The sequence below is a fragment of the Emydura macquarii genome, unplaced genomic scaffold (genome assembly GCF_026122565.2).
Source record: "Emydura macquarii macquarii isolate MOO-44397 ecotype Brisbane River unplaced genomic scaffold, CSIRO-AGI_Emac_v2 contig_383, whole genome shotgun sequence".
Lineage (NCBI taxonomy): Eukaryota > Metazoa > Chordata > Testudines > Chelidae > Emydura > Emydura macquarii.
The window spans coordinates 4,001,253-4,029,116 of record NW_027130520.1 but is presented as its reverse complement, the minus strand read 5'-3'; the positions used below and the strand labels follow the sequence as shown (position 1 = coordinate 4,029,116).

The following is a 27,864-nucleotide window of genomic DNA, read 5'->3' as shown; positions in this document are numbered from 1 at the left end:
ACTCAGCAGAAAGGCCTTCCTATAGGAGGCACACAATTTGAAGCCCGGTGACTGAGGCATGTCCCATTCCCAGCAAAGTCCCAGCCGGGACTATCCTGAGTGACTGACTACCACTATTAACAACACTTAAGATCTAATCTACCTAACTAAGACAAACAACACACGATTAAGAAGAACAAAAGGGACTGAGCACTTGCAATGCAAGCTGAAGCAGTTCCAGCAACTGTCACAGGTGGAAAGAAGGAACTGAAGGGGCGTAGGGCTCGCAGTGCCTCATATACTGTTGCATGTGTGCGGGGCTCCAGCGGGCGCCGGAGTCAGCCCTATGGGTGCTGCTAAAGGGAAAAAAGTTCTGGTAACCGTGCACAGAGGCGTCACACACCTACAATGGAATGGACATGAGCAACACATCTCGAAGAAGAAGAAGAAGTAGTCTTTAAATAACAGCAGATGTGGCGTATCATGCAGTTTCATTATGAGCTTTGCTACACTTTCCTCTCTGCGAACCCTGGGCAGAGCACTATTGCGGAGAACCAGTAACCATGGTAAAGGGGTAGATTTAAGTGTGCCTGAAATAATACACCTGGTGGAATTTAATTGTGTGTCAAACATCTTTGTGCAAGACAAGCAAGCCCAGACTGAAGCGCAGCACGTTGTCACTGAATAACATAGTGCCACATCTGAAGGGCATTAACATTTGGGCACTGGCACCCCATGTCATTCTGGCCAGTTTTCTGAGAATGTTGTTACATGTTTTGACCTTAGTCACTGTCTTTGTAAGAAGGTCACGATATGTGAGAGCTCTATCCAACGTGACGCCTAGATAGACCACTAACGTACTGAAAGTTTAAATAAGGTGGTTTTATTTTAAAAACACAGGTGAACATTTTCAAGCACGAAATTAAATTCCAAATCTGTATTTAGGCACCACCGAGTGGGATTTTCAAAAGCACTTAAGTGGCTTGGGAGCACAAGTCCAATTGACTTCAAACTGCAAAACCCTGAGGAGGAGTATAGCCGGGTTAAACATTCAGTTTTCTTCATTTATAGAAACAGAGTATATTTGAAGGTGATGTTAGTTCCGAATATAACACAGGCTATTGGCTTATCAGTTTATGTTGCTTGTGACAGATGAGACACCTTGGAAGTATGAAAACTTCAAAGACTATTATATTGAGATTTGCCATACACTACAGACACCTATGATAGTCAGAGACTATTGAATCAATAAGTGGTGTGTGTATCGTTGTGTTCTGGGTCACTGGGTGGGTTTACTGTGGAATCTGGCATTGTTGGAGCATAATTACTGCAAATCCCAATGCTGGTTATGCACATACCCAACACTTTGAATCTGTCAGTGTCCCCAGGAGATAGGAAGACAGCAATCACTGAACTAAACTCCAACACTATAAGCAGCTCACAATGGGTTACAGAAAGAAATTGCAGCCTAAATCCCCAATCTGGAGGAAGAGAAACACAAGTGCCGACGCTGAGAAAAGTGAAGTCTAGAGACCTGAGGCTGGGTGCCCTCCAGGAAGCCATGAATGGGTTAAAGGTGCCGCTATCCCAGAACTAACATATATGATAAGACAGGGTTTACCAGTGACCACTCAGCCTTCATAAAACAGAGTCTTTATTTAGAAGAAAACCATTACAGAGAAAACCCTTAAACAATAAACAGTTGACACTCAAGCTAAACTTACCAGGTGTTATCCATCACCCTCATGGGATCCTGATATTTCTGAACACAAGTATGTCAGTTCTTTGTTCCAGAGTGAGACTGCACTTAGCCAGGTCAGGCTGGCCCTTTATATACAGTTCTTGAGACCTTTTTCTCCCAGGCCTTCTGAACTAGGTAAAACCAATCTATGCCACTGTCCCAGGGGCCAGAGCTTCAAAGGTCGGGTATCTACATAACTGGCACTGGGAATTTGCAATAATTACCTCCCTCCCGTTCCCAACCTCCTCTGCCTAGTGATTCCATAGGGAACCCACTCAGAGAGCCAGGAAAACAAAGGTACATATTACACTTATTGATACAAAAGTCCATGAATTTCCTGTGTGCCCATAATGTCTGGCACATCTCAATATAATAGTCTTTGAAGTTTCCATGCTGCCAAGGTTTCATCTGTCTCACCGTTCTCAAGCTAAGGTGTTAATGAAGCCCTGGACTTGTCTTTCTCAGCAGAGATAGGCATTTTAAGTGTGAACCTGTGTAGAAAAAAATCTCCAGCTAAACTCTGAAATTCTACTAACAATTAGGAAACTAATTAAAGAAACAAGTACAAAACACCACCTTTAGCAATTTCAAAAAGTAAAGTTCTTCCAACATGTACATATACTTTTTAAAATTACAAATTGTTTGGTTTTTTTTTAAATCATGGTTTTTATCCTTCCAGCTGTTTAAAAAAATTTAGTCAGATTGAGGATTATAAACCCTATTTATAGGAGACCAAAATAATTACATTAAAGGTGAACATTTACTTCATCCGTCTGATGTCACTTTAGGGCTATGTGAATGCCCATGAATAGCAAAGCAATGTGCCTTTATTCTCCTTAAATATACAGATTTATGTATTCTTAAAACCACTGACAATTTGCCTTATATTGCCACCAGAGAAGTATTTTATATTGGTTGATATAGGAATATTTATGGTACATCAGGGACGTGAAAAACTCTTATAAGCAATCACACAAGATCTGGAGTGGTGACAATGATGAAAACATTTTGAAAGAATGAAAAAGCACTGAGGGCAGTGCTTGGAACAAATTGTTTCCAAACCAAACACCCACTTGAAACTGGACAACATAACACATTACAGAACAAAGTGCTTGCCTGCAAAACCATGTAAAGTAAAAAATGAAACGTGAGTCACAGTATATCTCTCTCAGACACACACACACCCATGCCCACTCCCACTGTAGACCTCCCTCTGCTGGCTTGACACTCACCAAGCCCACCTCACTGGGCCCCCTGTGCCATAAGCCTACTGAGTCTGAAGAAGAGAGTCCAAGCACTGTCTCTGAGATTGGGGTCTCTAGGCACATGGTCAGGGAGCAGATCCTCTGCCTAGTACTTACCCTTTCTAAGGGCTGAGACCCTGTGGTCCAACTGCCTAGACCCTCTGAGTAGTGCTGGCTCCCCCAGACTCTCCAGTAGCTTAAGCACACCATCTCTCAGAACTCCATCTATGTGCTCCAGGTTCACAGTCTAACTCTTCAGGAGCACACAACAGATGAAGCAGACAGACACATACACAGACTTTGCATAGAATTCTAAAGCAAATTACCCTTTACTTAGGTAGTACAAGAAATATACAGATCTATACAAAATAGATAGTCCCTCTGAGGACTGAGTCCCTCTGAGGACTCGGGCGTCTAGAATCACACCCTCCTGCAGTTCATGGCTTCTCCTCTGAATCATGGAGCCTCTCTCCCACTCTCTGACCCCTGCAGTCCATGTCCTTTTGCTCTCTTGCCCATGCTTCCTCTAACATAGCATGTGAGAGACCCTTTCTTTTATAACCTTCTGTTCCCTCTGGCAGGTGAGGCCACAATCAGGCTTATTAGGTGATCAAAGTCCCACACCAGGTGATCAGCAGCTCAGTGCCCACTCCCTGCTCCTCCCCCGAAGTTCAGACTTGAAAAGTTGGCTTGCCCTAGGCCGCAGCCATATCTTTGTCTACTTGAATGGACAATCAAAGTTTAATAACCCTCTTTTATTAGCCTTGTGTCAGGTACAAGAATTTCTCCTGCTACCACATTGTGGGTTTCAGCTCAATATGGAGAAACAAAGACAGCTGAGAAGGCAAAGACAAGCCTTACAAACAAAACAGAGTTTGCACCCAGACATTGATATGTACTGAGTTGATAATCTCAAATCAGAATTCATAAGTGGTACCCTGTCAGATTCCCCGAATTGTCACGCACACAGTAAGTAACACTTTCGTACCTATTAATAGAAAAGGAAGTAATGGATCTGATAAGGGATGCCACCGCTCCAACTTTACCAGCTTCCACTGCTCCCAGTGATCTGTATTTCACAGTTTCTTCATAACTGATGTAAGGCTGGTTGTAAACAACAATCTTCCCCTTGGCGTCTTGAGCTCTTTTGTGCAGTTCATCAAAAGAGGTGACCACTAGGACTTCAGCAGTAATTCCTGGAAGTAAACATCACAGTAGTTTTAGATGTGTTATTCTATCACCAGCCTCAAGCCACTTTGGGCATACAAAAATGCATGTCCTGTACAGAGTGCATAACACAAATCATGTAGAGGAGGTCAAACATGAAAACCTTTTACTGGAAAAGATTGCATGCAAAGTACTTCCTCGGAGAACGTTATTCAATATGTATAACATGTCCTTAACAGTGTACTATCAGCTGTTGTTAAAATGTTAAAAAATAATGATGCTAAAATATAACCTGAAGGCGAGAGGAGATGTGAAAAAACCACTTTTTTTTGATATTTTGGTAAACAACTTAGACCGATATCACACACATGAAAATACATCATTTCCGAATGATACAATTCGAAATTGACGCATTTCATGAACCAAGTTTTCACAAGTGGTTAATGAGAATGTTTACAGTTCTTGGAGACAAGCAATCTGACAGTAAAAGCCCTTGAAGTATGTTTCAAATCAAAAACACTTCCCATACTTAATTTACAGTACAAGTTAATTGCATCATGGAGGATAATGTTCCATATTTTTCAAATGAAATATTTTGTAAGCATTTTGAATTTACTATAATGCTGTTGCTTTGTCTGAGGAAACAAAGGCATTTAAAAGTAAGCAGTTTCTCCCATACCATAGAAAGTTTCCCACGTCTCAGAACATTCATTTGGAGACTACCCTTAGGCTTGAAAGAATTAGATTTTTATCAGTAAATGTCAGTAAATGTCAATTTCACTGTACACATCCAAACCCATGACAAAATACTTCCATGGATAATAATCGATATTTGCAACTAAGCAAAGAAAGAAAAATGCTGTTTGAAAACTCAGCCAAGTCCAGTGATTAGACATCTGAATTTTCATTACAAATGGACTAATGATTGAATAGTAAGAACAGGTATGATTTCTTGATTTAAGGATATTTACTTTGTATATTTTGACAAGCGATATTGACAATTAGTGTTTATAACAGTGTTTATAATGGTTTAATTTTTTGAATCTCAACCATTAAATAAATGTCTGACCCTTGCATCATTTCCAAATTGGAAAGGAAAATAAAGATCAAAGTTTTAAAAAAATGGTTAAAAATAAACACTGATAGTCAAAATTATTTAAAAAAATTGAATTCTACCAAGCCTAACTGTATTTCATAGCTTTTGAGAAATCATTCACAAAATTACCACAATGCTTAAGAGCCAATCCTGTGGATTGGTTACAGCAATAAGTGGAAACTGTTTAATAAGAAGCGCCAGACTTAGCTGATAAATATAGAAGTAGCATCGATGCCTGGATTTTTAGTGCTGTATATTTCACCGAGAAGTCACAAAACATGTTAGTAAAAACTGAAAGTAATAACAAATGCTTGGCCAGCTTGGTTTGTTCCACAAGCTACTGCAAAATTAAAAAGAAGCTGGGTATCCTTGAAAGTCTTAAACAGCTCACTATAAAACATTATTAAAATGTTACTTGGAAAAGCTTTTAAATTAATTGCATATGCTAAAGAATTCTTAATGCTGTTATCAGATGGGAGTCATTATTAGGATCTCCCTCTCTCTCTCTCAGCATCAACGTAACCAAGTTAAATTCTCATTTTATGAGTTTTTTTAATCAAAACAGTATAAATTGCCTTCCACACATTAAAAAAAATGTTTCACACCAAAGAAAAGTCTGTTTCTTAAAATGCACGGTTGTCAGAGGGCAGCAAGCAACTATTGACATAGGAAAAAAACCTATGAGGAGTTTTAGCTGCAGAACTACTCTCGTGTGAAATGTGTGGAAATTTTAATTGGATAGCTGTTCAGACTCCCAGCTTTGCAGAAAGGGCGACAGCGAGCCAAACCAAAATATTACCTTCAAATTTTACTGAAGTTATTGTTGGCTTTAGGTGAAGTGTACTGATAGGCTCCAGCTGCTCTAATGAACAACGGGTTTAACTGTACACCTAAGGAATGTCCCAATGACAGGATCATTCTGGAGTCTGGAACTGCACCACTAGAAATAAAGCTAGGTATCTGCAAAAATTCATTTTCCACTAGAAAAATCAAGGTCACATCAGGCTGGTACTGCAATCCGCACTTCATATTAGCTTTTGTAACAGATGAGAGAAAATGACACCGTCTAATTCACCCCAATGCTCCACTTAGGTGCCATACCAAGCATTAGAATGACATGCAATGTACTAGTGATTGCTCATCAAGGAAAGCAAGTAACTGTTCTTGGCACTGCCTTACGGCGTTAATGAACAAAACACCATCTCTGATTTTCTTTTTAAGAAAGGTACTTGCTATCTACAGCAACCTATAACTCCTCAAATAAATTCATGCAGAATTACCTTTATGGAGCCTCACAGAAGCTAGGCATGGAGAAGCTTTTTACTGTGTGGTATTAATTTTTTATTCCTAAGAAAGAGAATGCAGAACTACAAACTTAATTCTCTAGCCTAATACTTCCACTTCTGATTGTTCCCAAACAGGTTTGCTTTATTTAGCCTTAGACAAAATAAAACAAAGGTTCTCTTTGCATGTTTAACTTAATGGCAGCATGATATACATAAAATATCAATTACAGTACTCATCCAGAGTGGAATCCAATTTCACTCCTGCATAGATTCTGACTAATTCAAGTTCTAATTAGCAGATTTAGATCACATTCTATAACCTATCAGTCACATCGATTAAAGAGATAAATAGGAGCATTTCATTTAAAAGAAGCAATAGAGTTTCAGCTATGAAGGTAACAATCAGACCAAAGGCCAAGCAGTTCATCTCAAAGAGGATAAACCAAAGAGGACCAAGTTTGGATTGCTGCCAAGAAAAAAGGGGCACTGCCTCATATTATACCTTACTGAAACTTTGCATTCTTTGTTAATAAACATCCCTCATCCCCAAAATCTTAGAGCCTCAGCGCTATTTTTCTTGGCTAGTTTATAAAGACATTCTTTAGTCCATTTCTTATTCCTACCATTGCCTGAAACAGAAGTCAGCTGCCAGCTGCACTGTGGATAAGCTCAGACCACCTACATGATGAGGGAGCTGGACTGCTCACACTATAGAGGACAGATAAATTAAAAACTACATGGGGGTGAACAAAAGTGAGTGGCATTTTCAGAGACTGGCCCAGAAAAGAGAATAGATGGAACGGAGGGGCTGAGAAATGAGACATGCTTACCCTGCATGAGGCTGAAGCACCCACGTAAGACATGGTGAGTGTTACAGTAACACAGTACATACCTAAACAGCAAGGGAAGACAGGGACTGTCACGTAGACATACCCGCATTACACTTAATCTAATTCGGACGACTAATAATAGTGAAGACGTGGCAGCATGGGCTTCAGCATGGGCTAGCGGCCCCAGTACAAGCCTGCTGGGGACCCTATGTACATACTTGGGTTGCCAGCCCACAAGGAAACAGAGGTTTTGGGGAACCCATGGCTAAATCTGAAAGTGAGGCTCGCCACATTCCAGAAACCAACCAACCAACCAACCACTGCCTCCCCAACCTCTTGGCGACTTTGGTAGCCAGGGCAGAAGCCCAAATTGCCACGTCTTCACTACTATTGTAACCCATTCTAGCTACATTAAAATTAGCATGGATATGCCTAACCATGCTGCAATCACACCTTCACTTGCAGCGTAGACATATCCTTAGTAAGCTTCCACTGAGTACCCCCGTAAGGCAAATTATGTAAATCGTAGGGCATGCTGCTATTGGGATGAGCCAATAACCAACCAAACCCACTCAACTCCCTAATTCTCCTCCCGTTTTTCAGATGAAAGAATAATTAGGGCCATGTCATATATGCGGGGGGTGGGAGAGGGAAGATGAGGAAAACTGTGAGAATAGGCAGACTGGAAACAACCTTCCACTGCAGGCCAAAATACAAAAGATTTCATTGCATAAATGCACATTCATAACTAATGCTAAAAGCCTGGCTAATGCAGAAGTTTGCCACAGCACAGAGGTAACAATAGAAGACTGTGCATTAGCAAAGTCTTAAATAACTGTTTAGCCAGGAAGGCTGATTAGAACTATTAATTCTCAGCCAAGGGAAGGCTAATAAAGAAATCCTACCTGTAAATCTGATTTCTGCAAAGATGTCATACACCACATCTGACACTTGTCATGAAAATTCTATCTGGAAGTTCATCTCCCAGCACCTGTCTGCCAGATGAGGCACTGGAAGCATATTAGTTCAGATCAACATATGGAGAATTACCCCCAAAAGAGTATTTACTCACCCCAGGGTTAAAATACTTTAACCATTTGAATCATTGTAGTGCTCAACACCTAATACCTTGTACTGGAAAGCTATTTGTCTCAAAAATGAATTTCAGATTACAGTAATAATGAAAGGGATTTTTACACCCAGTTATGGGAATTCGAGAATTTGCAAATCTCTACCAGGCAGCCTGATGGCAAACTTCCGTATAGATAGATATCCTCTCAATTCCAAAAGACTACTGGTTAGTTAGCTCTATCAGACTAGATAAATTCATGATGGATAGGTCCATCAATGGCTATTAGCCAGGACAGGCAGGGATTACTGTTTGCCAGAGGCTGGGAATGGCCAATTGGATGGATTACTTGATTACCTGTTATGTTCATTGCCTCTGAAGCACCTGGCATTGGTCACTTTCGGAAGAAAGGATACTGGGCTAGATGGACCATTGGTCTGACCCACAATGGCCGTTCTTATGTTCTTATGATTCTAAGAGCAACTCCCTGGCAAGACAAAGTTGAGTTCACAACATGCTAAGCATTAGAACTATCAGAGATTTGTTGTTCTAGCTGGCTTCAACTCTCATCAGAGTAATTATAATAAAAACAAATACCTACTCTTAAATATATACAGATTTAAAATAGTCGCTATAGTCATTCTAATTATATATTTAAATAAGAGGTTAGTAGTACTGAAGTAAAATGGAATGTTTCTCTCTTTTTAATTGTTGGGACTACTAATTTCCTAGTTACTCAATTAGGAGCCAAATCTGAGCCTTTTCAATAAGTATTTTGTCATTGTCTTGAACAGGGACAAGCTTTGGGAGAGCTACTTACAGAAAACATCATTGTTACAATAAACTTTTGGCTAGCAGCAAGTGAGCTGCTCAAACCTGCAAACAATCCACGACAACTTCATCTATTTCAAACTGTGCTAATACAGGATTGTGATTTCTTTTACAAATCACACCACGGAACAGCAATTCTGCTGATCTAGACCCACAAAATCTCATTGACAAATAAATAATTTGATATGCCAGCCAATTTTTGCTCAGAACAGATTCAATACTTCTAGGTGACCACCCATCCCGAATTGGGCAGAACAGTCCTGAAATGAAGAGTTCAAGTCCCGGTTCCAATGACTCTGGGACATCATTTGTCCTGGATTCCCTGCAGCACCACTGCACACCTATCTGTGACTCAGGGGTGGCACCAGCCTCTTCCCAGGGAGGCAGCGGGAGCTGAGGTTGGCCTTAGACCTGCCACCACCACCACAAGGCCACGACCCTGCTCCTCCTCTTCCCCCAAGGCCCCACCCCCTGGCCAGGCACCAGAGCCAGGCTGTGGTAAGAGACGCCAAGGGAGCCCAGGCCACAGTGGGGAGCTCCAGAGTCCCGGACCCTCCATCTGTCGTGGGTGGTGCACCCCAGGGGATGGGGACACAGGCTGGGAGCTGCTCTCCAGCACCCCAGCACCCCACCCAGGGAATTTGGTGGTTCTGGGGCTCCCCACAGTGAACCGGACTCACTGGGTGGCTCCTACCATGGCCCAGCTCCAGTTTCCAGTCTGGCCATGGGGCAGAACTCTGTGGGGAAGAGGAGCAGGGGGCAGAGCCATGCAGAGTGGTGGGGCTCCTGCCTGTGTCCCACTTTTGCCTTTTGAAAAGGTGGTCACGCTACATACTTCTGGGCCTACATGTAAGAAAGCAGGAGACTCCATCAGCCAAGCCTGCATTAAACTTCCCTGTCCATTACACAGCTTTACTTTCACCACATAACAAAGAAAGGTAAACTATTGCCTGAAATACTGATACAAAAGAACAATGACATCTAGCTCCTGGAGTCTGAACCCCACCCATTTTAGGGCCAGAACAAGGACTACCCAGCCTGAAGCACGCACCACCACTCCAGCCAAAAGGGATAGGGGGAGGAAGAGTAGGGCCTCCCATTCACCCAGGCCAGAGACAGCCACCAGAAGCCAAAAGACGCCCTGCCAGCAGGGGGCAGAGAAACAATGACAGAAGCAGCATCAAGGCAAGGGCTGGAGACTATGAGGCCTAGCCAAGATATTCATCATCAGTGATGTCAGACTGCTCTCTTTAGTTTGGACTCCAGATATTTTTTCCTTCTTTGTTGCTTGTCTGTTTCCTGTGAGCCTGTCTCAGATTTCTCTTTGCCCTCCATCCTTCCCCCCCAACACACACAGAGATCCGGTCCAATTCTCTTCACTCCCTCCTCTTCCCAGCCTCCCTTCCTTTCCACCCATCCTGTCCCCAACTCCAGCATTCCTAGTAACATCTCATCTACCATCCCCCTCCTGAAGATTTGGAAAACTTAAAACGTGGCACTAGAATGATGGTTGCCAAGAATCTGTTAGACATATTTCTGTATGTTGCATTCTTTTCCCTCACCAAATGTCCTATCTGTTCAGATTTTAAGATCCACCCTAGATTATAAACTCTCCAATGCAGGGATGTCTTCCTGTGTGTTTGCACAGTGCCTAGCACAACAGGGGCCTAATCCCAACTGGCGTTTTTGGATGCTGCTGGAATATAAACATAAAAAATAACAGAAAAGCTCCTTTCCTATGTAATTTGCTGTGTAGAAGGAGCAGGAGAGAAGCTCTGCTTCTGAGTATATCCTAAACTAAGCATGAGGAGAGCTGCTCTGCAACAGTCCTCCAAGGGTCCACGGTGGTTGGGCTCATCCCTGCACACCTTAGACAAGGAGGGGTTTAGAAGGTGAGCCACTCAAATGGGCCTACTCCAAAGAGTTTCCTAAACTGGGGAGGGAAAAGAACCCTGCTTCTACTCAGCTTTTCTCAGCATAATTCCTATCTCACATTAGACATCAAAGGATTGAAATGTGGGTGATTAAGAGCTAAAACCTGATACTTTTTCACCATGGTGCTTTCCAGCTGAAACTAGAAATCAGTTCAGCTGTGCCAAAGAGCTCCAAAGAACTCAGCAAATCTTTCAGCAAACCTGGCCCACATTTCAGGCCTCCAAAGAAATCAGGCAAGTAAAAGCCTGGTGTCAAACTGCTGGAGGAAAAAAAGTTTGACATCCTAGATTTTATCCTTCTGAAAACTATTACTATGCATTGCAATTATTTAATTATACTTACGATTAATCTTCAGGAACAGCTCTGCTGAGCCAACACAAACAAATACATACTGAGGACAGTTATAATACAAAGGCGGGGAGGGGGAGTAAGTATTTAAGGGAAGGGAGGAAGTGCAGACGAAAGTAGGAGAATGCAGTATGCAGAAGTCTTTTATCAGAGATTCTGTAAATCAGAAGATGCTTTTGGAAAATGTGATTTCACTTACGGCCTGGAACGGTGAGAAGAATTACTTCATAAAAGTAAAATTACATAGGAAGGGTAGCCAAGAGGATATGAGGTTATTTGGCGATGATGCATAGCTCTCAGACTAAATGTACTGTACATTTCTTTAAAAAAGAAAAAAAACTAAGCATTATAAAAAAAGACTACTGTTTACAACTTCTAACAAATGCTAGATTTTACTGTAGCAGTTGGGTTGAAGCAAATGCAGCAAACTGTTAATGGGGATTGAACCTGGCCTTAAACACAAGGCTCTGCACAAAATGAGCCAAAGGAATAATGCTGTAAGTAACAGGCTGCTATTCACAGTGGAACACTAAGCCACTGTATTACACAACCTTTTCAACAAGCTTGCTCTGCATGTCTGATGCCCACAGAACCTGAAGTCCCATCGTGGTGGGATTTTGTAACAGACTGTGGTTACCTATGTAAAGATATTATGGTCACCCATAGGAACTGTCAGCACCAGAACTGCAGGGCTCTACTACTTGAGCTAGAACATATATGCCTATACGGTCACAGTTTGTTAGACATAAATGTAAAACTTTCCAAGTAAATTTTAATGTCAGTGAGTTTTCTGACATGATTTGTGATATCTACTTGTGGATCATGTCAGTAATCATACACTAAAGGTAACCTGCAAAATTTACATTTCGAGAAAAAAATGGAAAAAAATAGAATTAAAATGTGTTATAATTAAACCAGAAGGAGAAATGCAACTTTTTTTGGTTAAACTACTGAATACCCTGGTGCATGAAATACCAGTATTACAAGATCAACATGAGTTTATTGGTACCACTCCAGGTTTTTCTTTACAGTTTAGTGTCTACTTGGCCAAACAAAATAAATGTGACATCTGGATATCTGATTTTAAAGGTATCACTAGAACACTGCAAACCCACAGATATCTGCTTTGTATCCACAGATATCCACATCTGCAGATATCCAGGAACCATTTTTGCAAATAGCAGATGGAGGCGGATCCAAATGTTATATTTAAAGCCCTGCAAACCTGCGGATATCCACCTTATAGCCATGGATCATTTTTGCGGCTCGGATGTGGATACAAATTTTGTATTCACGCACGGCTCTAGACATCACTTCCCGTGTTGTGTTCTATTCAATATTTAATTCCCTGTTAATTGCTTTTTCATTTGAGTTCTAAGCCTTCAGATGGTTTTGAAGAGATTGCATTTGAACAACATTTTGGAGACCATATGGAAAAATCCAGTAGAAAACCAGTAGAATATTTGATTTTCCCCTTGAAGCTTGACCAAACTCCCCCCCAACATTTACACCTTTAAATAATACAAATCTGCTAATTTAATACTCATGTGTGAATTGAGTTGGGTCAAATTAGGATTGTCCCTGTGTGGTGCAATAAGATGTATGAAGGGCCCTTGCTAGTGTAATCTCGCTTCAAAATTTTACTTGTTCTCTACCCATTTGGTCCCTTTGTTTGGAAAAACCAATAATTTTGCTGATTTGCTTATGAAGCATGATGTTAAACAGCCAATATGTTTTTGCATACCTACATGTACTCTCTCTTAATAGCATAATCACAGATGACAACACAATTTTAGGAATAATAGGCCTATTCCCACTAAAGTAGGTAGCAAAATTGCCACTGACTTCAACACAATCAAGATCAAACCCAATATTGTTTGTTACCAGTGTTTTTAAACAGCCACAATTGATTTTCTGCTAAAATATCATACCTTCCTCTCCTTAGATTTGAGTTTCTTTGAAACAAAAAATAAATAGAAACCAGAAAACATTCCTCTCTATAGAAACTGTTTAAATTAGGTTATCTTTTGGGGCTTATTCTACCTGTCAGTGTCCCTCTAAAATGAGATGACAAGAGTAAGATACCAATCAAGAAATAGAAAATTCATTTTAACACACAAAAATAGGAGTTCTTTGATAGCTTCATGGTAGAACATCTGCTAAACTACCATTCTCCCTCAATTATAGAATCCCCAAAGCAGCAATTATATCTATTTTCCTTCAGAGTTTTTGGGATATAATCAGTACTACTGGAAATCAACACAATCTCTATATAGAATCTGTATGTTTTGCCAATGCTGAGGCACTGGAAATAAGATCAGGTCACTGTCTACATATGGTAAACCTCTAGCTTGTTAGTTCTTGAAACTGTGCTCTTGGTAACATTCAATTTAAAATGTTACCTAGGAACCCAGCCCTATAGGTGCAGAGTATTTTCAACTCCTGCTGACCTCAGTGGAAGACTCATGAGGATATTTTTTGGCCTCACTAATGGAGGCATGAGAGTTGCAGCATTGTGGCTAGATCTAAGGAAAAGTGAAAACTAGGTTTCTGATGAACTTCCATTATTGAACCAGCCTTTCCTTGAAACCAAGCCCTGCAGACAAATGTCAGAATCACAGATTTCTCAAAGGAATTTTAAAGCACCTGCTACAGTTAAAAGGAACTGTGTCAACTTGAGAAAAAAACTACATTTCTCTCTGAAAGTTCAGACCTACTATTGTTACAAGTACACTACTATTACTGAAATTGAAAGACGCTTACAAAATTCATGTTTCTCTGTTTTTTCCAGGCTGCTTACTTTCTACTTTGTGTCTAGTCGATTTTACTGTTCCCTATATACTCTGACAAGGAAGGCTCTGACTAACAGAAAGGCCCTTATAAACATCAGCTCTGGAGCAGAAAAACCTTGACAAAAATATTAAAAATAAAAATAAATTGAAAGGACAATTAAAGACTGTAAAACAATTTCCATTTTAACCTCCTAATAATTGCACAAACATTTACCTTTCAGGCTGAAATTTCCCCATCTGTACTCTTTGCTCAAAGTGGAATTCTTTCATTTGAGCAAAACACCTTAAAACGTTGGAGTACAGAAAGTGAAATTAAATTGTTCTCTACTAAAACATTCTAGCCTTCCCTCCCTACCTCTTTTTATTTTTTTTAAGAGACTGAATTTGGAAACATGGTATCTTGACATAATACTTAGCCCCGGTAGTAAAACCCTGAAGCAGGATAACAATACGTGTAGCTATATTTATTATATTACTCATAGAGAGAGAGAGTGTAAAAAAGTATGGAGATTAGAATTCAGCAGTGGTTTGATCCTTGCACCATCTTCCTTAGACAAAAAGGCTCTGCTTTTTGCTCCCTTGACAAGGTGCATCAGATCCTACATGAAAGTTGTCTTTCACCAGCAGGGCAACACATTGGGAATGTTCCAACATCAAATGAATTGCTCTATGCCAGTGGTTGTTAACACGTGGGCTGCTTGCAGCCCAATCAGCATGCAGCCCATGTAACATCCTCAGGACCATACACGCAGTACGTCTATTGTGTGGATGCAGGCTATGTAACCCAGAGCTGCATATACAGCCCACAATAATAAATAGGTTGAGAACCACTGCTCTATGCACTTCCTAAAAAATGAGTCTTCAGATAAGCTATTCTATAAAAGTTTGGGGGGAACAACATTATGACGGAAAATTTCTAAAAGTTGAATCTGTAGGATTACAGTGACGTCTCTTCCAAAGTGAAGGCATGACATTTGTGGATCTTTAAAACGCTCATTTCCACAAGCCAATAGCAGTTCAACGCAAGAAGGCTTAGATGTTTCTTCATGGACTTTTGTTACAGTATTTCAAGCACAGGATGAATCACTCCCACAACTTCTTGGCCAAAATGAAAAATCAATAATGCTGATGAATCTCTGAGGGAACTAGTTAGAATATTTCACAAGTGATGTGCTATAGCTCCTTCCTTCCTTCTTCTCTAGGGATTAGGACACAGGAAACGGCACTATCTCGGAGAGTGGGAGTAGGTTTGCGAAATAAATATCTCAAGAGTCAGAAATGATGAGCACCATCTTACAAAACAGTCTGATACCATGTCAGCACTAAAATTAACTTAAACCCACTTATATTGGTATATAGCTGCCACAGTAATTACATCGCTTGTGCATGTTTGCGCTTTGCTCCTTGTGTCAGTGGTGCATGTCCTCACCAGGAGCACTTGTATCAATTGTACTGTCAGTGTCAGGCAGTGTGGGATGGTTCCTGACTCTTGATTGAGTGGGAACATGGCTTTCATTTTATTTCATTTCATTTCCTTTGTAAGCCGCTTGGATAGGAAGTGGAATGGATGAAAAAACTAAACACCTAATGAATGGGTTTAACCTACACTATAAATATGTTTTACAAACACTGAGCCTTATAATTATTATGGGATAGTTGGCTAATTTTACTAATGTCTCATAATTGTTTCTCATTTTAGCCACAGTTTACCTCCATTATCCCCGGCCCACCTCCTCCCACCAAAACTGACAAAATGTATAGTAGTAACAAATTGTCCTGACACCAAAATATGACACTGATTCCATTTACATTTTAAATTTCCAATTTGTCCTGGGTCCCTTACTTGTGTGCTGTAATGTCAGATTTCCCAAGCAAAAATGAAACTGCTTTTATATATTATTTACAATTTGTCTTTCAGTAGGACTCATCATGCGTTAGGCGCTCCGTGCACACACAAGCACACACACACCTCTCTCCTACCATGACAAGTTTACAGTTTGAGAAATAAAATTTAGCCTTTATTAAAATGTACTGATCAGCTTTCATAACCAAGATTATTTTCACCAAGGGTAGTGCTGAATAGCATAAAGTATAATGGAAATATGACTACATAAGGAACACACAATAGTTGTACATGGTAGGACAACCTGGACAATGCTGTCCCATCCCTTTTGCCTGGATTAGAAAGTTGAGTTCACAGCACACTGGCATTAGAGACACAACAGTTTAGTGAATTTGAGAAAGTCCAAACTTCTCTAAATTACAGTACCAGAAGAGAATAGTCACTGAGGCAGACTACCATTTGGCCTTTAATTGGCAATCGGGGCAAAGCCTCAAGCTGACAGGCATAGAAAGAGATGGCTTCTTTTGAGAACAGGCTACAGGCTTAGTGCTGAAAGAACAACAACAACAAATAAAATCAAGCCAAACTTAAGGAGCATGGCCAACTCCAATTAAAGACAGTGCAAGTTTCTAAAGTATCACCTCACCCAGAAAGTTCCAGCAGAATAATCATCTCTGGCTTGCAGCATTTTTAGGGCAGGAGAGGACTAGCTTGTCTACTGACATTATTAGGGGGATTCTTTTAGTGACATTATACATTTCGGTTTTTAAAAGTAACAGATAATGAAATCAAAGGAAGTAAAATGTTACCTTCTGGAGGAGTTGCAACACTGCTTCCAAGTCCTAAAATAGCAATGCTGTGGCTCCTTGGTGCCAACATCGTAGCAGACTCTGCTCCTCTTTCCCAGTGAGGCACTTTTACAGGCTCCAGGTGGACGTTCTCCAGCCCCTCCTCCTGCAGGGCACTGAACATGTATTTGATGGCCATCTCTAGATTTTTGGAGCCGCTGAGTCTAGGTCCAATGGTGTCAACAAAACGTGCCAGTCTTTCATAGGATCTGTTTTGGGCATTGCCATAAACAGCAAGGTTGATAATAGCCTTGGCAATATCCGAATACCCAGCTATTTCTCTTTTAATTTCTTCAAATGTACATTGATGGCAGTCATCCCTGCTTAAAGGGTTCCCAGTGCATTGTAGTAAGAGATGGATGGAAGTTATTAGGAATAGGAATTTCATTTTCTTTTACTCAGATGCCCTGGTGGAAGGGGGGAAAAAAATTATTTTAAATCATTCAACTATCAGCAATACTCTTGTTATTTGGACTGGCAGGCAGACTAAGATAAAAACAAATCTGATCAAAGCAAACTGAAGTGACAAAGTAAGCTCAACTTAAAGACAGAATTATTGAAGACAAACGCAGAAGAAAATACTTAAACAACTGGACACAAACTGTATTGCTGTTTAAAAAGACACTTCACTGGAATGCAACGTTTCTTTATACAATAGTATTCTTCACTAAATAAAAACCCAATGCTGCTTCCATTCAAGTCAATGGGAGGTTTGCCACTAACTCCCCAGGAAGCAGGATTTCCCCCCACTGTTAAATCAACACAGGACAAACTGCTGGACATTACTACTGACAGCACACAATACAACTGGATGAAAAGCCTTCTGAACTTCTTGTGAATAAAATTGCTTCAGATTTGATCAGTTCCACAAATCAATAATATGCACTTTATATAGTAATTTTAATACCAAGATCTCAAAGCAATTTACAAATATTAAATAAAGCCCAATGCTCCCATGAAATAAGAATTCATTTCCCCATCGCACAGATGTGAGGTTAAACTGAGAAGCAAGTTGCCTAGCCAGTCACGTTGGGCTGGAATTTCTGATGTCAACAGAAGCTCAACACCTCTGAAAATCAGGCCCTAAGTGACTGGTTCAAGGCTTCCCACAGGCAGAAATGGGAACAAAACCCAGATTTACCCTCTACCCTTGAATAATATCTGACAATCCAGCAATTTGGAATGCACACCAGCCAGGTATTTGATATGCACTATCCACAGTTCCTATCATCTCCTATTGTAGTCTGAAGAATGATGATAAATTACCAAAATATTACTTCTCCTCTGATTAGCATATTGAATATTGGCATTCTCTAGCCTGCCAGTCAAATAACACTTAGGCCATGGCTTTAGTTACCAGAAGGTGACCAGATATTTCACAATGTAGCACCTCTATGTCTTATAGAGTCTTGATATCTACACAGGTATGTCATCTGTTTTAGGTACCTGTATTTATCTTTGGCAAAGTCATATGCTTTAAAAGACAGCAATTATCTTCATTATCCATACTTCAGAAGTTCTCAACTGATTTTATCTCCATCAAGTTGTCAACCTCTTTAAAAAAAGTTTATTTGTATCACAGACAAACTGACACAGGAACTTCTAAAAGCATTTGAAAGGCTTGTAAGTTTCTTAGTCATGTTTTTTGTTATAAAAGTATTGGAAGGTAGAAGTATATAGGAATAAATAATTTATATAAAGAGGATAAAATTGTTACACTTTCCTTTTAATTTAAATTAAGCTGCTATCTGAAGGCTAAATATTATACTCTTAAATGTTAAACACTTTTTAAAAGTTTAATAATGAAAACTAAAACCCTTTAAGATGGCCCTAAATCTACAGATGTTAAGAGACCTTTTTAAAAATAATAATACTATGCCAATTAGTCCCTGAAGTCCCTGATATACTCCTTTCACACATTTATGCATTCTTTATAACCCATAGTAAAAAGTTCTATTTTTCACAGAGAAAAAAATGCTTTTTTAGAAAAACCTTAACTCTGAATGCCAAATGTACAGTTTACTCTACAAAGGATGTTATTCTTGCTAACAATTGTTCCATGCAGGGGTGAGGGAGTAACTGAGTGAATGCTTGTAAAGTGCTTTGAAAATGAAAAGAGCTCTACTGCAGAAGTATTATTTTAAGCTTTCTACATCATATTTTCAGGTATTCTTCTTCACCGCTATTCATTTAACAAATATTTCTGGATACATTACTATTCATTTTATAATCCCTGACTTGAGAAATCATGATCATATCTACACTCACCCTGCATTTTTATGAACTCATACGTACATACATGGAAGCTACCAGGGAATACTCAAACACACTACTGTATAGGTTTTCAAAGCTCTGTACAAACATTAGATTATTAATTCTCAACAACCCTGTGGGGTATGTAAATTTTCAGCAAGACTTCATAGATTATAAATCCAGAAGGGATCATTGTGATCATGTAGTCTGACCTCCTGTATAACACAGGCTATTGGAGAACACTGAATACATTCTTGTTGCTCAAAGCCATACAGCAATTCAGTAGTAGAACTGATGGCTGTTGAGACCTACATCAAGCTAATACTCAGTTTTTAAAATCCTTAACAGCAAATGCCCCAACTATATTTAAAAACTCCTCAACCCTTTTTCTGAACACACATTTCTTGCAATGGACCCTGCATTGTTGTGCTCCTTGACTTCTCCTTGACATCCATCTTGTTCCATTTTTCAGTGCCTTTTTAAAAAAATCCATCTTAGAATCTCGTTATTCTAAAGGTGCTTTTCAGTCTGACCACTGCTGACCCCATACTTATTCCTTTTTCTGCTCCTCCTCTCCTGAACCCTTTCTTTTCCTCCATTAGTTTCACCATCTTTTAAATGCATATTTATATTTCCACACAAAAATCTCTGTTTAGATGAAGGTTGCAGGCATACACTGGTTTGACTGCTTATTACCTTTCAAGAACCATAGAGTTAAGAACAACAACAAGCCCTCTAAAGGTTAGAAACCCAATAAATTCAGACGTTAAACTTACAAAAAACCTAAACCCCTTTAAAATTTGGAAATGCAGAGTTAAGGTAGCCAAACTGGAAAGATATTTTGATGTTTCTCACGATTTTACTGCAGAACCAGACCATTCCAAAGCAGTCTCAGTGACCATAAAAACTACAATACCTTCTTCTTGATTACATAGCGGCTGTGAGGGGATATTCTCCTTCCCTGTATAGACTCTCTCTTTTCCACTCCCCTCCAGGAAGAGCACATTGATGTTCATATCTCCACCATACAGGCAAAGGGAAAGGCATCAGGGAGTCTTCTTTCTCCCATGTCACACCCTTTGTGGTGAGGAGACCACTAGATTGGGAGGGTCTGGCCTGTTAGCATTTTGGAAGGAGCTGAAGAAATTATTTCAGTAAGCACTGAGGACACATATCTATCCTGCCTATGAGATACTTAAGGAAAGCAAGTGTATACCTAAACATAAGTGTATACCTAAACAAGCAAATAGCATAGCCAGAGGACCTTGGAGTCAAGGGGAACAGAAGAGGCCAACCCACTTCATTTTTGATAAACCCAATTGCTAGACTTTTAAACAGATCCAGAAGAGGATCCATAATCTCTTCTGGGATGTTGACAGTGCAAAGGCCTTATAGGCACAGAATGAAAGAACAGAGACCTTTGAGGATTATCTCAGAGCATTCAGAGGGAGAAGTGTAAAGGCAGAGGTATGGATTAGTTACTGTTTATTATATGGTTACACTGCAGCCAGAATACTGGTGTGTTTTTATTGCTAAGCAGTATGTTTTCCTCATGTTCCTTCCCCTTGGAATGGTTAATTACCTGCACCTAGACACCCTCTGGTAGAGACATTAGTAATTTTCTCAGGACTACTCTGTTCACTATCCTCTGATTTTACCAAGCTTATCATCCTCACAAACAAGTAAATGAACTAATCTGATTCTTACCAAAAGCAGAACTCCTGCAACAGGGAATAAGACAAGGACTTAGTAGAGTTAGCTTCAAGATTTGAGAGGTTTGGGGTGGGGGAGGAGTAAGTGTTTGCAAATCCACTGAACAAAGCTGATGCAGTTTTATATGAGAAAACACTGGTTTAAAAAATAGCGTTTGTAAATTCATTTAGACACAAATTTTCAACTTACTTTTTTTTTTTAAGTTGGAAAACTGAACCCCTTAACTCACAAATGCATTCTTCACTAGGAGTTTGCTGCTACAGGACTCACCCACACGCTAGGTACTGGTCCGACTCCAAGGGGAACAACATGAGGAATTGGATCTAGGTCACAGAATTCCTCTTGGACCTTCCTGTGCACAAGGGGAGCCCATGTGGGCTAAAGGCTTTTGCAAATGCAGCACACTTCCCATCATACGCCCCGGCAATTTCACTGACCATGTGCAGCAGAAGTCTAGTCTACAGCCCTGCTTCCTCCCTTTGGAAGGAGCATGAGAATTGTGATTGTATCCAAAAGTTGTTCAAGGGCGCAAGGCTGGCAGTCAGGCTTATAACGCTCTACTGGAGCAGCCCAGCAGGATGTGGTCAGTCATTAGTACATTGTAGGACTCACTCGCTACTTGACAAAGTAACATCATATTCCGTTATAGTACGATACAGCAAGCACTCTGCTCTTATGGAGAAGGAGAACAGAGCAGTCTCTGGAAAATGAAATTCAGCATTTAAATGAATTGGCTGGGAAAATAACATGCTGATCCTTACATATTCCACTAGTCAGATATTAATCAGATTTAGAAAATGAAAACAACTGCACCAGAGAGAGATTAACAGTAATAGGACAATGATTGCTCAGCATATTTAATCAATCATTTGAAAACAAAAATCAACATTATTATCTTAGAATGTCGGGTGCAAAATGAGATCCTAAAAAGCAAAGCAAGTGTTCAGCAAGTACATGCTTTCAACAGGGAGTTCGAACAAGGTCTTAGAACAGAGGGAATCTTGCAGACTCTTGGCTACAAAAAAACAAAGGTATTTGGAAAGATGAGAAACTAGAGATTAAAAAAATTAGAAACTTGAGGGCTTGCCCACATGGTGCGTTGATGTGCACCAGCTGGGGTGTAAATTCTAGTACGCACCAGCACGTTGCACACCAACTGTCTACATGGACCCTGCTAGTGTGTACTAAAAGTTCGCTAGTGCACTCTGACATAGTCCTGTTTCAAACAGTACTACGTCAACACACACTAGGGAACTTTTAGTGCCTGCCAGCAGGGTCCACAAGGGCAAGATAGTGCATGAGGTGCTGGAGCACACTAGAATTTGCACACCAATGCAACACGTAGACAAGCCCTAAGAATATGAAAGGAACCTATAAAACAGGGATTCTCAAACTGAGGGTCATGAGGTTATTATGGGTGGGATCACAAGCTGTCAGCCCCTGTGCCTGCCGGGGCTCTGGCTGTCAGCCATACACAGGGCTGACAGCTCAACCCCTTCAGAGCTGGGCAGCCGGAAAGCAGCGGCTTCTGGCCGGTAGTCCAGCTCTGAAGGCAGCACCACTTCCAGCAGAAGTAAGGGTGGGATGGCATGTGGGGGGCCGTCACTTTTGGGATGAGGGGTCGTCACAGCCTGAAATATTTTCAAAGGAGGTCCCAGCAAAAAAAGTTTGAGAACTCCTGCTATAAAAGGTGAAAAGTTGGGAGGAGGAGGAGTGAGAGATATCAGAAAAAAGGCTAATGGTTTGTCAGACAAGGAAAGAAATACAGTCTGTGGTGGGACACAACTACACAGTCTATGGTATCTCAGTTGCTGGAAACAGAGAAAGGTGATAATATTTGACAATATCTAGGCAGCTGGTGTGATGAGGTTGCTGCCTATCATGCTGGCCAATAAGGTCTAATTATTTCCTTGTACTCTCCTATTAATATCCATCCATTGTCTCTTGTGTTATACTTAATTATAAACTCTTTGGGGCAGGAACTGTCTTTTTGTTCTGTCTGCGTATGGTGCCTAGCACAACAGGACCCTGCTCCATGACTGGGGCTAATATACACTACCACAATACAAATAATAATTAACGTAGAGCATGGGAAAAAAGGCAGAGTTCACTAAAAATAAAGAGCTGAGAACTTGTACATGAAATAATTAAAAACCAGAAAAAGGAGAGGCAGGCCTTCGATCCTAGATCTGGCAACCCTAGATCTCCCTAACACTTGGCAGAAAACCTGTTCCAGCGAAGAAACAGGATGCTTTATCGGCAAGGCTGCCTTTATATTCCAGAAGTGCCCTCCAAGCTCTCTATCCTGAAACTCTTCCATGACTCACCACTCACTAGACATTTCAGGCAGTTCAAGACATGCAGTCGTATTTCTTGCCACTTTTGGTGGTCCAATCTTCACTCCAATGTCCACTGGTACATGGCCTCTTGCAGCTTTTGTTCCTGGACAAAGACCCTATGCTCGAGGCCACTTGGTCTTCTCCAGCCAGTTTCCCCACAGCCATGAGCTACCATTTCTCTGGATTTCATCACAGTGCTTCCCGGCTCTCCAGATAGCTCGGTCATTCTGGTGGCTGTCAAACTCCTCATAAAGATGGCCCACTACTTCCCATGCCATTCCACACCTACTGCCCAGCAACTAGCCCGCCTCTTCTGGAAATGTGTATTTCGTCTGCACGGTCTGCTTACCAGCATTGTCTCCGACTGAGAACCACAATGTACCTCCAGGTTTTGGCAAGCCCTTTTCAGGATTCTTGGCATACAATCCTCCACCTACCTCCCACAGAGCAATGGACAGAGAGAGAGTCAACCAGGTCCTGGAGCAATAACTCTGCTACTTCAAGTGTCACCACAATGCCTGAGTCCCCCTACTCATTACTGCAGAGTTCACATACCATAACACTATCCATGCCATGCTGCAGCAAAGCCCTTTTTTGCCCATTATGGATTTCATCCCCATTTCCATCCAGATTTCCCTCTGGCCTCTCCAGCTCCTGCAGCATACAATGGGGTTAAACACCTATTGCAGGTACAACATAAACTCTGAAGGCACCTGAAGGCCACTATGGAGCAATACGAGCATAAGGCCGATGAGAATTGTCAGGACATACCCGGCTTTGTGGTGGTGGACAAGGTCTGGGTGTCTACCCGAAACATAAAATCCAAGCACTCGTCAGCAAAGTTGGATCACTAGTATATTGGGCCCTTCCCAATCATTAAACAAATCAACCCATGACCTTTACATTATGGCCTCCAGAGTCTGTGAAAACCCACTCCACTTTCTATATCCCTCTCTTGACACCACACTCAGAAAACCCAATTTCCAGACTGCTCCAACCCACTGGTAACCATCCAGGCCAGGAAATATATATAGCCTGGCAGATTCTAGACTCCAATGAGTGTAGGGCAAGTTATTCTAGCTGGTGGACTGGGAAGGTACAGTCCACATGAACAAACTTGGGAAACTGAGAACGTTCGTGCCCCAGGCCTAATACGGGAGTTCCCATAGTATTGTAGGATTGTAAGATTTCCCATAGGATTGTCAGGCCCATCCTGACAAGCCCGGTCCACCCTGGAAGGCACTCTGGAAGGAGTGGAATACTTCAGGGACTCACAGCTGAACCCAAATGAAGCTCACTGCCCTCATCTGATTCAGCTAATTAACCTGGCCCCTGATTGGCTGAAGACTCCAGGAGGCACTGGCTGCTCAATAGCGTTCCATGCCTGCAGCTGTGTCTCTGGTCCTGTTCCTGGCCCTGGCTCCTGGTTTCCTCCCCTTGGCCCCCAGTTCCTGGTTTCCGCTCCTGCCCCTGCTCTGGCTGATATGGTGTCTCTGACCCCCTGCTCCTGGCTCTTGGCTCCAGCTCAGCCCCTGGACTTGGTAATTCAGCCCCTGATTTGTGGTCTGGCCACTCCGCTTGGTCACCTCTGCTCCAACCAGCAGACCAGCTTCCAACTCTGACCATTAGGCAAGACCACCCCATGACCCAGTACTTGACACAGAAAGAAAAATTAAATGAATAAGTGTCTGAGCAACTCATCTATTCTATGGTGGTAAGGTTTCCTGAAATTCCAGTTGAAAAAAATACAGACAGAAAAAACGCAGACAGATCACAGGGGTCATGATTATGGGAAATGAGGAAAGGAAACAATAGGTTTAGGATAATGACCACTTAATTGCTAAATGCTAAAACTGTGAAGTATCTATTAGTTTACCAACTATGTACTGTTTGACTGTATTCCAAGGAATGCAGGAAACCATGTAACTAGAAATACATGCAGTATTTTGGATAACATCAGATTACACTGAAAAGCCCCAGGGTAAGGGAAAGGAACTTGCATGCTGCACAGTGGTGTCTGATACATTTAATGGCACCTAAAAGAAAGTTTGTTGTGACAGCTGTTGACTACGATGGCTTGAAGGTTAGGTGGAGATTAGATATTAGAAGAAGATTTCCTTTTTAAAAAGTCACAGGATTCTTCCATCACATGGAAAGAGAAAGCAGCAAAAAGCTTTATAAACCTAAAACATGAAGGAGGAAAACATATTTCCTCAAGGATTCTCTTCCAGTATTGCCAAGATTTGCAAATGAAACATCCCAGATAACAATCAGTTAAGGCTCTTGGCTCTGGGAAGTCTCATAGCCAAAGTTAAAATTATGACTTGCACTCTACCATCCTTATCATTAGATTTTTTTTTTATTTGCATTTAGAACTTGGGGAGAGAAGGAAACTGGGTACAACAGGGAAGTCCTACTGTATGTGGACCCTGAAGCCTGACACAGCAGATACAGGGCCAGCTCTTGAGCTGGTGTACACCAGCATAGCTCCATTGTCTTCAACAGAACCATGCTGACTTACAACAGCTCAGCATCTAGCCTATTGTCTTTTTTTTAAATGTTCTTTGCAGGCAATGACAATGACTACTGTGGACATAATAGCAAGAGAAGAGTTCAAAAAGTGATTGGGGTCTGAGTTTGGAGACTGCCTAGAAGAGGTATTACAGGTACTACTGCTTGCTGCCCAGTTGAAGAATGTAACCTTTTTATAGCCATACTTCAAGTAAGTGCCATTGTGCAATGTATACTGAAGTGGAAAGGCAAAAAGAACTGTGCTAAACTTTTCAGCAACAAGCCTCAGGGTCTCAGCATGATATTTTGATGTCATCTCACTCACGAACTGCAGCTAAATCAGCTGACAACTAGCCTGGAAAAATCACACCACGAAATACCTGCAGAGTTCCACAACAACAAAAGAGACAGCAATAGTCAGTCTGCAATTCGTCCAAGAAGTGAAGGCCAAGACAAAAAAATTAGACAAAATGGACAACAGTTAATCATAGAGCAATGCTTAGCCCAAACGAAAGCAGAGATAAAATAACAGAAATAACGGAGTGAAGTGTCCAAGATTAAAAATCTTTGCCAAGGAAAAATGTCATCCTTTTGTATTAGAGGCACAAGATGTGAGTCTAATGGGAATCTCAGATAAGGAAGTAACTGAGTGATACACAAATATTCATTGGGATGAGGATATTTGGAAAGCATTAATCCTGAAAGAGGCACAATTATGTGAATGTTACAGTGGATATGACTTATAGTAGATACAAACTAGTGGTGTGAAAAGGAACTGTAAAGTCAATGGGGTTTTGGACAGTGTACATGATACATCACATTACAGAGCAGGGAGGAAACATTTTCTCTCTGGCATGCTGGTGGCCAACTCTCAAATACTGAATTCATCTCTGTGTGACATCTCTATACTAGCAAGATATTTTGCATTGTGGATTTGAAGGAACTGATTTTTGAGAAAAGACAAAAGGATGCATGCATATTACAGAGTGAGATGGCAGAGAGTGACTTCTTATATTTAGAGTACATAACACTTTCCATTATCAAAAATTCTAGCAAACTTTTTGTTTGAGAATCTCTAGCACCTTTGTTGATTAGGCCTGGGAATAAATGCACGCCTTTCATTCTCCATGAAATTCCTTTTGGGTTTGGTTGAGCTATAAACTGTTAAGAATTCCCTTTTCCTTCTCTTCTTTGAGTTCTTCAGGAAACTTTTGGCAGCAGGCAAAAAATAAACATTTGCAAGAACTAAGCCCACTCCCCAACAAATCAGCAGAAACCACACTGGGAACACAAAGCAGCTGGAACAGAGGCAGTGGGTAGGGACATGGGAAGGGTGTGAGATGGCCAGATTTGTGGGTAAGCTTTGCAGCCTTTTCCACAGGAAGACAAAAGCCATCATATACAACTGAACCAGAATGAATACCTCTCAAAGATTTTCTCCTCCATAACTCCCTCCCGTGGTTTTTACCTTAGGACAGGATGATCTGGGCCATGGGAAAGGATGTGATCAAGTGAGAGAAAAGAAGAGGCTAAAGGTTGGAGTTTTGGGGACTCAAAAGACAAGGAGAAATTGAACTTAAGGGGCAAAGGGACCAATACTAAGAAATCAAATTCTGAACTAGATGCATTGCTTCATCGTTCAGCCACACTGAAAACAAGGTCAAACAAAATCACTTGTATCCTGGATTTGCCATTTAAGATGTACTGCTGCAGTTCTGATGCCAAATATTTTGATTCCAAGACTTCCACTCTAAGACTAGCAGAGCAAATGTGGCTGAAGAAAGGAAACTTTCTACATGCCAAGATAAAGCTGAAAACAGGAATTGTTATCTATCGAGCAACTGATCAAACAATCTCACCTGATTAATGCAAGGCTCTGTGGTTGAGAGGTGAAAGCTGTACTGGGTTCTTAGCAAGTTTCCTCAACAGCAGTCATTATGGGGCTGTCACTTATTAGTCAGACCCCTGCACATGTTGGTCTGCTAACCCCGTGGAATTATGGAAGCTGAATACAATCAGTTTGCAAAATCATGCAGCAG

The 27,864-nt window shown here is 40.9% G+C and overlaps 1 protein-coding gene across 1 annotated transcript in view; it reads right to left on the bottom strand.

Moving 5' to 3' along the window:
• CPQ (carboxypeptidase Q) overlaps window positions 1-27,864 on the bottom strand; it is a 240,020-nt gene that overhangs the window by 184,727 nt on the left and 27,429 nt on the right. The window contains exons 2-3 of the mRNA XM_067536932.1: window positions 16,971-17,416; window positions 3,953-4,160 (exon numbers count right to left, since the gene is read on the bottom strand). Of these exons, the coding sequence (XP_067393033.1) occupies window positions 3,953-4,160; window positions 16,971-17,397 (635 nt within the window). The 5' untranslated portion in view covers window positions 17,398-17,416. The remainder of the gene's footprint in view (window positions 1-3,952; window positions 4,161-16,970; window positions 17,417-27,864) is intronic.